Source organism: Mesoplodon densirostris, chromosome 4 (genome assembly GCF_025265405.1).
Source record: "Mesoplodon densirostris isolate mMesDen1 chromosome 4, mMesDen1 primary haplotype, whole genome shotgun sequence".
NCBI lineage: Eukaryota > Metazoa > Chordata > Mammalia > Artiodactyla > Ziphiidae > Mesoplodon > Mesoplodon densirostris.
This window is the reverse complement of record NC_082664.1, coordinates 165,861,345-165,877,328: the sequence shown is the minus strand read 5'-3', so window position 1 is coordinate 165,877,328 and position 15,984 is coordinate 165,861,345. Positions and strand designations below refer to the sequence as shown.

Below are 15,984 nucleotides of genomic sequence, written 5' to 3'. Positions count from 1 at the left end.
ACCCATTTCATATTTCTAAGCTTCAGAACTATAAGATGACAAAGTTGTGTTAAGACATTAAGTTTCAGGTAATTGTTATAACACCTCTAGGACACTAATACATACACACACACACACACATACTGGAGAGGAAGGGGGGCAGTTATCCAAGATAGTATAACATGTTCCATGAAGTTTTCAGGTACAAAACTCTAAATAGTCCTGGATTGATAGTATCCCTAAAACACTTGGCAGAAAAGAACTGTCTAGGAATAATCAATTTATCTTATCAATGTATTACCCTTAGCCTGCAGAGAGATCTCAAAGATGAGATCTTAAGATGAGCTCACAATCAAAATGTATAAAACACATAAGGAAATACTCCACCATAAGCAGGAGGCAGCATGCACACATCACATGTGCACATACACATACGTGCCCACATACACAATAAGGCCGCCAAAGAATGTTAATCCAGAGGAAGGAAGGGAGGGAGGGAGGGAGGGAGGGAAGGAGGGAAAAGAGAAGAAAAGAAAAAGTAACAATAGGTGACAGGAATAAAAAGTACAGAATAATGGTGGTTCATCTGAATCCAAATATATCAACAACTACATTAAGTGTAAATGCAATAAATGCCCCAGTTAAAAGAAATAGCACACTGTATTTTTTTGGGGGGCTTGCAGCATCTCAGTTCCCGAACCAGGGATTGAACCCAGGCCATGGCAATGAAAGCCTGGAATCCTAACCATTAGTGCACGAAGGAACTCTCACACTGTATTTTTTTAAATCCAGTTATTCTTAAAAGAGACAAATTTTAACAGGAAAAAGTTGAAAGTAAAAAGAATGGAAAAGTTCACTTTGTTATACAGCAGAAACTAACACAACAATTATACTCCAATATAGTAAACAATTATACTCCAATAAAGTGAAGCAATTATACTCCAATAAAGATGTTAAAAAAAAAACAACAACTAAATTACATTACCAGAGGTCAGGATAGTGATTACCTTTGGGAAGGAGAGGAGGGGTGGCAGGTGGGAAGAACATAAGGATGATTGGCTATGTTGTAGGTCTTGATGAATACACAGGTTTTTCCTTTGTGATAATTCATTTAAAATGTAGGTTTACATTTTGTGCATTTTCTATGTGTGTTATACTTCAATAAAAGGTTAAAAAATTTTTTTTAAAGAATGGAAAAGATAAATTCTATATATTAATATGTAGTATAATGATATCAAGACAAAATAAACTGTAATTTAAAAAACCCTAGAGCCGGAGAATCCTTTATTCCATAGTAATGCTGTCTTTCATCAAAAATATTTTTACATGAAGTTATCAATGGAGGTTTTATAATTTATACTTTGCTCTTCAAAAGAACAAACCAAAAACATTAGAGAAGCTACTTTCATGCCAAGCTTGGTGGGGGAACAGTTTTAGAAAAAATGAACACGTGGGACTGCACATAAAACTGCAGGTGGCTAGAAAGGAAACCAGCTCAAAGGAAAAATAACTAAAAATAGGCTTAGAACAGTGATTCTGACTGCCTTCATTTGGATTTTCAAATTATTTCAGAGCTAAAATGTATACAATTTGTTTTTAACGAAGATGGTTGGTTATTTTAGAAATAAGTTCTGTCATCATTAGATATACTTATTTATATCTTAGAAGTTCTCAAGTAACACTTGCAATTCAGAACCAAAGGAGTTTTAAATCTGAAAATTTTTTAGATCTGAAATGATCGTAATGACAAATATAGCAAAATAAATTATTCCTGATTAGTTGAAATAAAAATTCCTATGACAGCAAATTTTGTTGGATCTCTAACAAAATATTTTTAGGGATGTTATGCCTTGATGTACATGCCAGATTCTTTACAGATTTCCTCTATCTTTATATATTATTATGGATTTACAAGCCCTAATGCTAGAAACACTTAGAAAAAGACTTAGAAGTAAAAAAAAAAAAAAAGTTTCTTTAAAAAATTAAGACAATGAAAGTAGTTTTTAAATAGGAAGCTATTGCCTCCAAAAAGTTATCTTTAATTTATCACATGAATCTAATCATGAAGAAACAAACATTCATATTGACATTCTACAAACTGACTGGCCTATAATTTTCAAAAGTATCAAGGTCAGGTGAAGTCAAGAAGTCAAGGGTAGACTGAGGAACTGGTGCAGTTTGAAGAAGGCTGAGGAGACATGATAACTAAATGCTTCTGAACTGGGTCTTTGTCCCATAAAGCTATTGAACAAATTGGCAGACAAGTGGAATGTGTGGACTAGATGGTAATTAACCTGATTTTGATGACTGTTTTATGGCTATGCAGTAGCATGTACTTACGTCTAGAAAATACACACTGAAGGATTCAGGAGTGATGGGGCATCACAGCAGCAGGTTATTCTCAAACAGTCCAAAACAAAAAAGTTCTTTGTCCTGTGCGTGCAATTTTTCTGTGAGTTTAAAATTGTCCCTCCTCCCCCTCCAAAAAAATATGTTAAGTCATCTTTACTACTCAGTGATAAAAATGAGAGCAAGACTTTTTTTTTTTCAAGTTCAATGATTCAGAGGTATTTAGCAATCAATGTTCCATTAATCTGTGGAGGAACACAACCAAATAAGGTTTCTCTAAAATAAGAATACAATGACTTTTTTTTCCATCAACTGAAATTAAAAGGGGATGGCCCCATTCAAAACTGTTACAAATTCTAATGGCCCTAAAGTCTCTGCATTGAGCTCCTCTAAAGAGGTTCTGAGACCTTCCACTATAATTTCCTTCCCTTTTATTTGTTGAATAAATAGACGTATGCATGGTAGGCACCAGAAATACAGCAAAGGTGACAGTGAACCCTATGGAAGGCAGACAGTGAATAGGACAAATTAACGATGTAATTCTAATAATAAATTCTATGAAAGGGAAGTATAGGATGGGAAGTATAGGACGCTATAAAAATAATTAACAGAATTCTAAAAAGATGTGTGCAGGTGGGAGGCAGCCAGAAAGGGGAACTGGGGGAAACCACCCTTTAATAAAATTTAGGGTAAGACCTCAAGGATGAGTGGGAGTTAGCCAGGTGAAATATGTCTGTAACAATACTAGCCAGGACACTGACAGGCAGAGAGATTTCTTATCCCTGGAATTTAAAGGTCTGAGGTGGGTTAGTAGTAAGGGATAAGGCTAAATATAAAGGCAGGTGCCAGGCCTCTTAAAGAAACTTAAATGTTGTTAAAAAGATTTTAAGATTTTTTTTTCTGGCAGTCACTGATTTTCAAATCTTTCTGTTGTTCATCCTAATTTCAAATCAACTCTTACACAGAATCTCATTATGTAATATAAACAAAAGTAGCACTGTCCTGTCTAAAGTGGAAAAGAGGGTGCTTTAGAACTTCACCAGCTGAGCTTCCTGCTTCCCTAAGTGACGGCAAAGGCAAAAACAGGAGGAAAGAGAGGGGCAGTATCAGAAATAACACATGGTGGGGCTTCCCTGGTGGCGCAGTCGTTGAGAGTCCGCCTGCCAATGCAGGGCACATGGGTTCGTGCCCTGGTCCGGGAAGATCTCACATGCCGTGGAGCGGCTGGGCCCGTGAGCCATGGCTGCTGAGCCTGCGCATCTGGAGCCTGTGCTCCGCAATGGGAGAGGCCACAACAGTGAGAGGCCTGCATACCGCAAAAAAAAAAAAAAAAAAAAGAAAAGAAATAACACATGGTGGGCTGTATTAGCCAGATTTCCAATCAGAAACTGATGAACTATTCCAATTAGAAAAATTCAAAGAGCATTTATAACATAGAGGGATAAATACAAAGGAATGGTGAGGGATATGGGAACAGAAAGGAAGGTACAGGAACTAGTGTTAGCAGCAGCAACAGCACCCCTAAATCCAAAAGGACAAGGGCAGGAGAGACTACCAGAACGAGGAAGAGAAAGTCACACAGACAAGGCCACCAGGAAGGGCTTTATTGAGGGGAATAATGACTTGTCTTGGGACACAGCCAGTCCACCAGGAAGAAACCAGGGAAATAAATATTCTGAGCTTACCTTCCTCACTGCTTCCGACCTGCCCATGTCCACACAGGCTGCACCCTATCTGAAGCCGGAAGTCACAGACGCCCATTGACATAATCCATACAGTAAACCTCCCAGGGTAAAGACCAGCGGGGAGAGAACAGATCAGGAAGACCAAACATAAGCTATGTGTCATGAAGGAGTAGGCCCAGAAGTACAAGGAAAGATCAAACCTAGCCTTCTGGAACCAAGGAAAAGGTTTCCATGAGACCAGGACAATTAAGCTGAAGCCTTAACAATGAGCAGGAGTTAGCCAGGCAGAGGAAATCGGGGAGACAGACATTTCAAGCAGAGGGACTAGCCACTACAGTGGCACACTGCTAGAACTCTGAATGAGGAGGTTTGAAGCACAGAGTGTGAAGGAAGGGAAGGAATGAAGCTAGAAAGGCAAGGGAAGACAGGATCGTGCTTGCATCAATACCACACCAACAATCCAGCCTTTGTCCTGAAGGCAAAGTTTAAGGATTGAAATATCATCTGATAGAGGTGGGTGTGGGTTTTTAATAAAAGTAGTAGGCACAGAGATTTTCTTTTTAATGGTAATGGTCAATTCTCACTCTTATTTGTTGACCAGCTCCTGCCTGGTTGTTTCACAAGAACTGCAAGGCAAAGTGTGAGTATGGAGAAGACTGCAAACACTGACAGTATGAAATTACAGGTTCTAATCCACTTCAGCCTTTTTTAAATTCTCCACACTTGGACTTTCTCAGGGAACAGGTGGGCAAAAATATTTTCAGTGACCACATTAAGTACTATGTTTAAGATTCTGAACCAAATCATTGATAATTGAAAATTTACACTAGGGTACATTCATTTTCCTTTGAAATGGAGAACTTTCTAAAAACAACAGTGAGGGACGTCCCTGGTGGTCTAGTGGCTAAGACTCTGCGCTCCCAATGCAGGGGGCCCGGGTTCGATCCCTGGTCAAGGAACTAGATCTTGCATGCCGCAACGAAGATCCCGGCAATGAAGATCTCAAGTGCTGCAACTAAGATCCTGTGTAGCCAAATAAATAAATAAATATTGGGCTTCCCTGGTGGCTCAGTGATTAAGAATCCGCCTGCCAATGCAGGGGACACGGGTTTGAGCCCTGGTCTCAGAAGATCCCACATGCTGCGGAGCAACTAAGCCCATGCGCCACAACTACTGAGCCTGCACTCTAGAGCCCGCGAGCCACAACTACTGAGCCTGTGTGCCACAACTACGGAAGCTCACGCGCCTAGAGCCCGTGCTCCACAACAAGAGAGGCCACCGCAATGAGAAGCCCACATACCGCAACAAAGGGCAGCCCCCGCTCAACACAACTAGAGAAAGCCCGCACGCAGCAAGGAAGACCCAACACAGCCAAAAATAAAACAAATAAAATAAAATAAATAAATTTTAAAAGCTAATGTTAATAAATAAATATTTTAATTAATTAATTAATTTTAAAAAAAACAGTGATGCTTATTCACAAAGGACTACAGATTTTCTGAAGTTCCACATGGATAATTTAAAGATTCAAGGATCTACTCCTTGCCAGACCCTAAGGGAGACACTAGGGACACAGTGATGAACCAAACAGATGAGGTTTCTGTCATCATTAAACTTACCTCTAAGAGAAGGAAAAGGCATTAAATAAGTAAACAAACAAACATAATCACAAATTTGTCACGTGCCACAAATAAAAGCAACAAGGGAGAGGTGGCAAAAAATATTTCTAGATTTAAAAGAAAGATATCACTGCTCCTTTTTGCAAAAGCAACATCCATGGAGTAGAAGGAGACAAAATCAAACCACAATGGACTGAGGCATATATATGTTTCAAGGAAGAAGATGCCACAAGATGACAGATTCAAGAACTTAGGCTGTGAACTGTCAAGAGAGAAAAGGTAATATCTCAAAATGCATGGTAAGGAATGCTTTTTTTTAAGATGGGGGAAAATACTTAATGTTGATTGGAGGGGGAATTCAAGAGAGGCTGAATATAAGAGAAAGAGTGGATGATTAGCTATGATGACTAATAATGCCAACGTTTTATATCCAGGTGTTAGGCTAAATGCTTTATATGCAATTCTTTATTTCATCTCTAAGGTCAGCTCTATAGTCCCAAGTTTGCATATGAGAAAACTAAACTCAAAAAAGTAGGTTATCTGATCAAATCACATGCTGGCAGAACTAGGATTCAAACCCAGATCTTTATGACTTCAAAGCAGACCATACCACACTGTCTCATTCAAAAAATACTTTTCAAACCACCTCTTAAGCTCTGGTTAACTACGTACTGAGGATACAGAGATGAGGAGCTCCTGGGGCACAATCGGTTGGGGTGTGGTACTTACACAGGATGGTCTTTACCTTCAAAGAGAGAGGAAGGGGAGACAGACATGTATCGATACCTCAGGTCACTGATACAAGGAGGAGCAAGTAAGACGGCAGAGCACAGACTGCATCAGTAACCCTACCCTGAGCTAATCAGTGAAGGCTTCATCTGGTGCTTATGTTAAGCAGAACAGAGATGAACAAAGTTAATTCCAACTAAGACAGATTACGGAAAAGCAAAGAAGCACAAAATTGCATGCTGTGTTTGGAACACTTCAAGAAGTTGAGCGTGGCAGGAATGTGATGAGAGTTGGAAGAGACCAGACCAAAGGGCCTTTTATGCCACGCTAAGGTATCTGAGGTTTAAACCACAGCAAGTGAAAAACCATTTCCAGGCTTTGAAAAAAGATTAGGCAACTGTAAAGACCCAGCAACTGATTAGGAGGTTCAGGCTATAGCCTGGTGAATGGCTTACAGACAACCAAAAGGTCAGAAGATCTGGAAAGAAACTCCCAAACTAACCACTTATAATCAAAAGAGAAGGGCTTCCCTGGTGGCTCAGTGGTTGAGAGTCCGCCTGCCGATGCAGGGGACGCAGGTTCGTGCCCCGGACTGGGAGGATCCTGCGTGCCGCGGAGCGGCTGGGCCCGTGGGCCATGGCCGCTGGGCCTCAGCGTCCGGAGCCTGTGCTCCGCGGCGGGAGAGGCCACAGCAGTGAGAGGCCACAGCAGTGAGAGGCCGGCGTACCGCAAACAAAAACAAAAAAACAGAAGAAGGAGGGTTCCAAAGTCCCTTTTTTTTTTTTGCGGTACACGGGCATCTCACTGCTGTGGCCTCTCCCGTTGAGGAGCACAGGCTCCGGACACACAGGTTCAGCGGCCATGGCTCACGGGCCCAGCCGCTCTGCGGCACGCGGGATCCTCCCGGACCGGGGCACGAACCCACGTCCCCTGCATCGGCATCCGGACTCCCAACCACTGCACCACCAGGGAAGCCCCCAAAGTCCCTTTTTGAAAAACACAGCCCTTATTCTAAGTGAGATGAGACCAGTCCCCAGTTATTACTATTGATTAGGACAGAACTAAAATATGGTTTAGCCCAAACTTTGTGATCAACAGGTAGGGGTTTGGAGGTTGCTTCCTCAACACCACAAAGAGACTATCTGAGGCAGGATATGGGCTTGGGTGATTCATTTCTCCAAAAAGCATACTGAACAGAGGCAGGATAGCCTGCTGTCTGCCTTAAAAGTAAAGAACAGAGTCTCAGGTTTCCAAAGGATCCTCTTTCCCTTGCTTCAAGGCTTAATCACATCAGTCTGCCATCTGATGACGGTTAGGGAAGACTGATACTCTCTTTTTCTGCTAAACATGCTGCTCTGATTCAGGAGCTATATATTTCCCACCAAGCAGGTAAGAGAAGCAGAGAAGCAACAAAAGCATACACCTACTCCCCTAATGAAACACAAGCTGTAATTCAGCTTTATCAATGAAACCAAATCAAAGAGAAATGAACTACAATTTAGAACTTCAGATTTATTTTTCCAAACTAACCTCCAGGTACATTCCTCATTCCAAATAAAACCTGCATCCTAGTCACCCTGAACAAGCCATCATGTCTTTGTCTAACGCCATTGCCTCAGACTGGAATGCATTTGCACTCCATGTCAATATGATAAATGCACAGGCTCCCTTCAAACCCCAACTTAAATGTCACTCCTTCAGCGCCACCCAAACTACATGCCCACAGGACTTTTTTCTCTATTCAAATGTTTATTAAATATTTCCATGTATTGTACTGGATAGTATACAGACCAACCCCTCCTAAACAGAAATTTTAACAAACACTTACTGAATGCTAAGCATATGGCAGGTTTAGTGCTAGGTTCTAGAATTTTAAAAATTGAATAACAATACAATCTGCTGCCTTTCAAAAACTCCCCAACTACAATAAAAAACATACATAGTAAAGGTAGCATTTAGGGTAAATGGATGAGGAAAAAAAGAGAAATAAGACCAGAATGAAAATCAATGCAATGGATGAAAATCAATTCTACACACACTCTTTCACAAAACTGAAGAGGAGGGAATACTGTCCAACATATTTTGTAAGACCAGCACTACACTAACACCAAAAACCACAGACCAATAACCACTGGTATGTATATTTTACCAAACACACAAAAAAACTTAAAAAAAAGAAAAAGAAGAGTAGGCTTACTGAACCCAAAGCTAAAGCTGAAAGTGGTAATGACTAGTCAGTCAGTAAGATGAGTAAGGACTCCATATTTCTAGGCTACCTATTGATACTATACTGCCAGTTAATTAAATGTGAATTTAAAGCTTTTTACAAGCTGTTACCTGTGAGATATGATTGATGGAAGACTCCATTCTCCGAAGCTGAGAGGCTTGGATGTCCAGCAATTGGAGTACATTGTTAGCCAATGCATTTATTTGATAAGCAACACTAGCTAGGGATTGGGTCGTGTAGGCTTTGGTCTCTTCTAAAGCTTTTCTCTTGTCTGTAGCCTGAAATAAGAACAAAAACAACCAATATTTATTTAGGTTAACATTCATTAAACATCTGTTCTATAGAAAGGCAGAGTTATAATTTATATTTTTTAATAGAAAAGCCCAACTGAATCAAAAAATTTATCAGACCAGTCTGATGAACCACAAAGCACTCTACCCTCGGACCCTAATAAAGGCATGTGCCTCGGGTCCTACTGCTCACTCTCTGCCTGCACCCTGCACTGACCTCCCCGCGTGTCCCCTCAAGGCATGCTGTGTATCTCCTCCAGGACCTGTGAGTAATAAATGTCTCTATTTCACTTTCCCTTCTAGTCTTTTGTTGAACCTTGAGCTCACCATCCATGACACCCTGGGGCTCTACTTAACAAATGTTAATTTAACAAAAAACTCACATCTACTAGTCCAATGATATGGACTAAATCCATTCTACCTTACATTCCTGTTTACATTAATCACCATCAGAAATCCAAACCCCCCATTAACCATTACAACCAAGCTTCTCATCTCCACCAAAACTACTGTAAATCTTATGACCCCAACCTTTACCCATCCATTCTTCCCAAACTCTAGTACACAATTCAGAGTCAGACAGTAAGAAATGTTCAGAGACAAAGTTCAGAGCAAAAGTCAAAGACAAGTGATAAACCCTGGGGGGTGGGGGGAGGTGGGGGGAATGGAGGGGGGCGGGGAACAGAGTGGCCAGCAACTTGTATCACAATTAATATGTAATCTAAAAATTAAAAGGCCAAGAATAAATAGAAACAATGGAATAGAGATCTAACAGTTAAAAAAAAAAAAAAAAAAAAAGAAGCAATGCAACCACTCTTAACCATTTTTAAAAACATTCAACATCGCTCATCATAGACAAGAAATGCAGATGCAAACTAATATGACATACTATTTCTCACCTATCCATCCAGCAAAAATCCAAAAATGGGACAAGGTACTCTGCAAAGTTGTGGGAAAGACTCTCTGATACACTGCTGGTGATAGCCAGCAAAATTACACATGGACTTATTTTCTGTCCCAGTAATTTCACTTTTAGGAATCTATCTCAAATAATCACTGGCAAAAATATTACATAATTATTCATTACAGCACTATTTGCAATAGAAAAAACTAGAAACAACTGATATAACCAGCGATGGGGGACTGGTTGAATAAACTATGGGACCTCCAAACAGCAGAGTACTATACATCTCTAAGAAGGAACGTTGAGGGATGTCGTTATCACCACTACACTCGATCTCCAGAATATTGCTAAGGTAAAAAAAAAAAAAAAAAAAGATAGAAAATAAAAATGTTTATTGAATGCTACTACTTAAGAAATGGGGAGGGCTTCCCTGGTGGCGCAGTGGTTGAGAGTCCGCCTGCGGATGCAGGGGACACGGGATCATGCCCCGGTCCGGGAGGATCCCACATGCCGTGGAGCGGCTAGGCCCATGAGGCATGACCGCTGAGCCTGCGGGAGAGGCCACAACAGTGAGAGGCCCGCGTACCGCAAAAAAAAAAAAGAAATGGGGAAAGATACATAAATATATGTTTTTAATTTTTAAGAGAAAAGGATAAAACACAACATCTTTAAAAAATAATTACATACGGGGTCAGGAGTAAATAGGTTGGCAAGAACATGGATAAGATTCTTTAAACATACCTTGTTTTTAGATTTGTTTTTGGAACTATGTAAATAATTCACACAATTATAACAAAATTAAATTTTAAAAAGGAATTTCCCAAAATTAAATGTAAAATTAATCAAATGAGCCTAACTGTGCATCCAATTAGTGGCTTAACCACAAAGAAAATATCCTAAAAGTGGCTTCAAAGCACAGAAATTTGATTGTACATTCTTTTTTTTTTGGCGGTATGCAGGCCTCTCACTGTTGTGCCTTCTCCCATTGAGGAGCACAGGCTCCGGAAGCGCAGGCTCAGCGGCCATGGCTCACGGGCCCAGCCGCTCCGTGGCATGTGGGATCCTCCCGGACTGGGGCACGAACCCGCGTCCCCTGCATCAGCAGGCGGACTCTCAACCACTGCACCACCAGGGAAGCCCCTGATTGTACATTCTTAATGGGGCTTATCCTTAGGACGAAAACAACTGAAAGAGGAAAACAAAAAAAAATACTAAAGCTGTTTTCAATCACTTTGTTGCTGATGGCCGTTGTGGAATTATTATCCTGAGACTATTGTTTGTGTAGTGTGGGACAAAGCAAGTCATTACTTATGTTTAAGTCATTGAGACCTGAGATGTTTGGCATAATTCAAAAGAAATTCTGATGTAAGAAGAATGAACTTAAAAAACTATCGTCCTGGATTTAAAGTGAAAGCATTCATTTGAACCTAATTTTGATTTTATCACGTATTATGTATCAATATCCTAGTTCTGTCCAACAAAAAGGCCTAAATGTAAAACATGGTGACTGTAGTTAACACTGTACTGCATAACTGAAATCTGCTAAAAAGGTAGAACTTACATGTTCTCAGCAAAAAAAAAAAAAAAAGATATACATGAAGTGATGGATGTGTTAACTAAGTATTGTCAATGGAATGATAGCAGATACGGGTGCTACTTCCAGGCCTAGACGTAAAAACTTCCCATGCGTCTTCCGATGCAATGGTTAAAGTAAAATGTAGCCCTACCAAAAAAATAAAGCTGTATTTAACAGAAACCATTTTACACTGCTTCTATTTTAAATTTAAATTTAAAATAATTAAAATCAAATAAAAATTTAAAATTCATTTTCCCAAACTAGCCACATTTTAAAGTGCTCAAGAGCCATATGTAGATTGTGGCCTTACTGGAGACAGTGCAGTTCTAGTCACAGTTAATTTTCTCTATAGACCACGGATTTAAAAGTTAAATCTGCACGAGAATTACTGTTGTCACTTATTGCAGATTTGTAAGTTTAGTATCCAATAGTTGGTCTCCCTCGTGCTTTTTTGTTTGTTTGTTTGCGGTACGCGGGCATCTCACTGTTGTGGCCTCTCCCGTCGCGGAGCACAGGCTCCAGACGCGCAGGCTCAGCGGCCATGGCTCACGGGCCCAGCTGCTCCACAGCATGCGGGATCTTCCCAGACCGGGGCATGAACCCGTGTCCCCTGCATTGGCAGGCAGACTCTCAACCACTGTGCCACCAGGGAAGCCCTTCTTTGGTGCTTTTACTGTATTAACTACCAAGCAGCCTTAGTATGTTCCAAAGGATCACACAAAATGGATTATAAACCAGAAGACAAATAGCACTTCTCCAAGGAGCTAAAACAGACACTGTTAATAAATTATAGCAGTCTTCCTACAAAAGTCTAAATACTTTTAACTAATCACTCTAGGAGTTGACACATGATACGTAACCCATTTGCCATCCCTGTTTTATGCCACTTACGAAGTTTGCTTAAAATGGAAATAAACGTATTCAGCTTTAAAGGAAGTTAATTATTTAAAAGAGCTAAACTCAAAATAAACAATGTAGCCAAGAACTAAACAGGAAATTCCTTAGATAAATGAATTTTCTGAAGAGCCCATATATAAAACTAGCTCTCCCTCATTTATCCACCTGTGGATCCCAAGCTTAGCTAGAGAAAAGAAACTTTTCAAGTAAAACTACTCCTATTAAGTCCTTTTCTTGCCCCTCAAGGTGACTACACAGGCAAAATAATCTCGTTTTTCACTCCCTAAAGTGGAAATTACGAGTTATAAGCAATCTCTCTCATACCTATACATTTATCTTTAACCACACTTCCTCTCCCACGTTCTCAACCTTCACATACAACCACAAGAAAAACCTTTCTACCTCTATTACAAGTAATTACTTAAATCCCAAAAGAGACAGAGAGAACATCCTCATCATGAGTATGCTTAGAAAGTAATGCAGGGCTTCCCTGGTGGCACAGTGGTTAAGAATCTGCCTGCCAATTCAGGGGACATGTGTTCGAGCCCTAGTCCAGGAAGATCCCACATGCCGCGGAGCAACTAAGCCCGTGAGCCACAACTACTGAAGCCCACGTGCCTAGAGCCCATGCTCCACAAGAGAAGCCACCGCAGTGAGAAGCCTGCACTCACCAGAACTAGAGAAAGCCCACGTGCAGCAACAAAGACCCAACGGAGCCAAAAATAAAATTAATTAATTAAAAAATTTAAAAAGTAATGCATTCTAAGTGAAAAAAATACTATATGGTTTCATTTTTGCCTGCTTTTTTAACAAAGAGAGAGAGAGATAAATTTAAAAGTTAATGTACCATGGTCCTTATCATTCAAATTGACCTTGTTAACGGTTAATAGTGTATTTTCTTCAAGTCTCTCAAGTACATGTATGTATACAAGAATGTAAAACTTACCATAACTCTATAGCTACATAACCTTTCTCCATTTAAAAATATACCATGGGGCTTCCCTGGTGGCGCAGTGGTTGAGAGTCTGCCTGCCGATGCAGGGGACATGGGTTCGTGCCCCGGTCCGGGAGGATCCCGCATGCCACGGAGCAGCTGGGCCCGTGAGCCATGGCCACGGAGCCTGTGCTCCGCAACGGGAGAGGCCACAACAGTGAGAGGCCCGGGTATCGCAAAAAAAAAAAAAAAAAAAAAAAAAAAAAGAAAGAAAAAAATATATACCATGAGCATTTTCCCATGTGCTATTTTTCTCTTCCTATTCTTTTTTAAAAAACAATTTTCAATAGCTTCATGATTATGGCAGTAACTGTTTGTTGCCTACTCTCATTTTAATTCCTCTAATATTAAGACCCTGATCTTAATCAGGGCATCAATGTGAAAAGCAAGTTCAAATCCCAACTTCCTCTAAATAACCAAACAAGAGATGGCATTACTTCGTAGTTGTAGGAATTCAATGGAAAACATGCACAGTGAATTACAAATATCTCCTACTGTTCCCCTGGTTAGCATAGAGTCTTATATATATGTAGAAAGAGTAATATGATAACCCCGTGTATCTGTCCTTCAACTTCAGTAAATGTCATATTTAGTTTTAAAAATTCACATTTTACTTGGTTTTATGTTTGCAAAGTTTTATATCTAAAATATATTAAAAATTAAGTTTCACTGATTTTTAAATGAAGTTAGGACCCTTCTTAGAAAATATCTTAAAATACCCATTTTAATATAGATTTTTTTTAAGGAACTGTTTTTCTTTTTTTTAATATAAATTTATTTATTTTATTTTTGGCTGTGTTGGGTCTTCATTGCTGCGTGCAGGCTTTTCTATGGTTGTGGCGAGCAGGGGCTACTCTTCGTTGCAGTGCACAGCTTCTCATTGCAGTGGCTTCTCTTGTGGAGCACGGGTTCTAAGCATGTGGGCCTCAGTAGTGTGGCACACGGGCTCAGTAGTTGTGGCTCGCGGGCTCTAGAGTGCAGGCTCAGTAGTTGTGGCACACGGGCTTATTTGCTTATAGATATTTCTATATCATATGAAATATGATATGATATGATATCATATGATATGATATCATGATATCATTTATATCATATGAAATAAATACCAAAACATCAATACTGTCATTTTGCTCTAGCTCCACCTTAAATCTGTATTCCTCAAACACTACTACTGTTGATTTATTAAAGGTACTTGTTTATTGGGAATTTCCTGGAGGTCCAGTGGTTAGGACTCTGTGCTATCACTGCAGAGGGCGCAGGTTTGATCCCTGGTTGAGGAACTAAGATCCCGCAAGACATGCGGTGCGGCCAAAAGAAAAAAAAGTATTTATTTATTTTACAAGTCTAATAAAACTAATCACTTTCTCCCAACTCTTCTCTGTAACATTTTAGCTGTATAATTAAGTTCCAAACAAACACTAACCTATAAACTAACTTTAAGAGCATCATTTCTAATACAGGGCCCGACTATTGAAAGATGTCCTACAGGGAAAACAGCCTATACCTAGCACATATCCTACAGTACTAGCCTAATAACATTTCAGAAAAATAGTATGACAAATTAAAATGTTCTCTTTCTTACTCACCTTGAACCCTTCTTTAAAGTCTGACAAGAGGATGTGAAAATAGTTTGTTTTCTTTGAGGAACAATAATTTCTCTGTGTCCTAACTGCAAGTGGTTTAATAACCCTGCTTAGGTAACAAAACACGGGTCGCTTGTGCATTGAAAAAAAAAGTTTTGACCATCTTGCTTCTGTCTTTACCTTTCCTCCCACTCTTTGTAGAAATGTCACCACACTGTATCGGTTTAACAACTTCTATCTTAACTCTAATCCAAACTTGCCAGAAACTTTTCCAAAGTCAGTATTTTTCCCACAGAATAGTTCAAATATTTAAATAAGGTTTTTCCAATGAAAAATGGAAGATATTTCATGATGATTCATTAAAAAATAACCCACATCTACCAAAAAACACCATATTTCAATGACTCCAACAAAACAGATATGTCAGAGGCACCATTTTTATGTATCACTCAGAAAAACCCTATCAACTCAATTATGTCAGAATGCTTTCTTATGAAGAAATTTTATTTTATACTTACAGAAAATGTTCTTTGGGATTTAGGTGGTGAACTTTGTATGTCACTCTTAATCATAGAGTAATACCAGCTATAGAGTTCATTTTCAAATTTTTCCAACTTCCAAAACAAACGCTTTACATCTTTTGTTTTGTATGATTCAAGATTTAACCAAACCTTGTGCACAGCTCTTGACAGTCATGTCTATTCAGTTTCCTTAAAACTAGAATATCCCTTCCTCCCAACCCTGACCTTTTTTTTTCTTTCAAAACATAGACATTATTTTAAAATTCCAGGCCAGCTGTCTTATAGGAAGTCCTACAACCTGGATTTGTCTGATTGTTTCCTCATGATCAGATTCAGATTAAACAGAGAGGCTGGAATAATATATAGAAGATGCTGTAAACTTCCTACTACATGTGATACATCTTTTAAAATAAAAGACCTTTATTCCCGGGACTTTGCTCCAAGCTCCTGACACTAATTCTGTAAACTCTGATGCTGGTGCTATCTTAATCTTACCAAGAGGTATCAAAAAAAAAATTTTTAAGAGAAAACCCAAGGCTCTTTTCTTTCCTCAAATGGTCCTTAAATGGTTTGTTGACAGGCTGCAATAATACAGTTATACCAACAGCAAAACCATCCAAATTCATACAAA

At 39.4% G+C, this 15,984-nt stretch overlaps 1 protein-coding gene across 13 annotated transcripts in view; it reads right to left on the bottom strand.

Annotated features, from left to right (window-relative positions):
* Window positions 1-15,984, bottom strand: part of ABI1 (abl interactor 1) — a 100,754-nt gene that overhangs the window by 47,218 nt on the left and 37,552 nt on the right. For all 13 annotated transcript variants that reach the window (XM_060097644.1, XM_060097645.1, XM_060097633.1 and 10 more), the window contains exon 2: window positions 8,699-8,866. In XM_060097644.1, coding sequence (XP_059953627.1) covers window positions 8,699-8,866 — 168 coding nt within the window. The remainder of the gene's footprint in view (window positions 1-8,698; window positions 8,867-15,984) is intronic.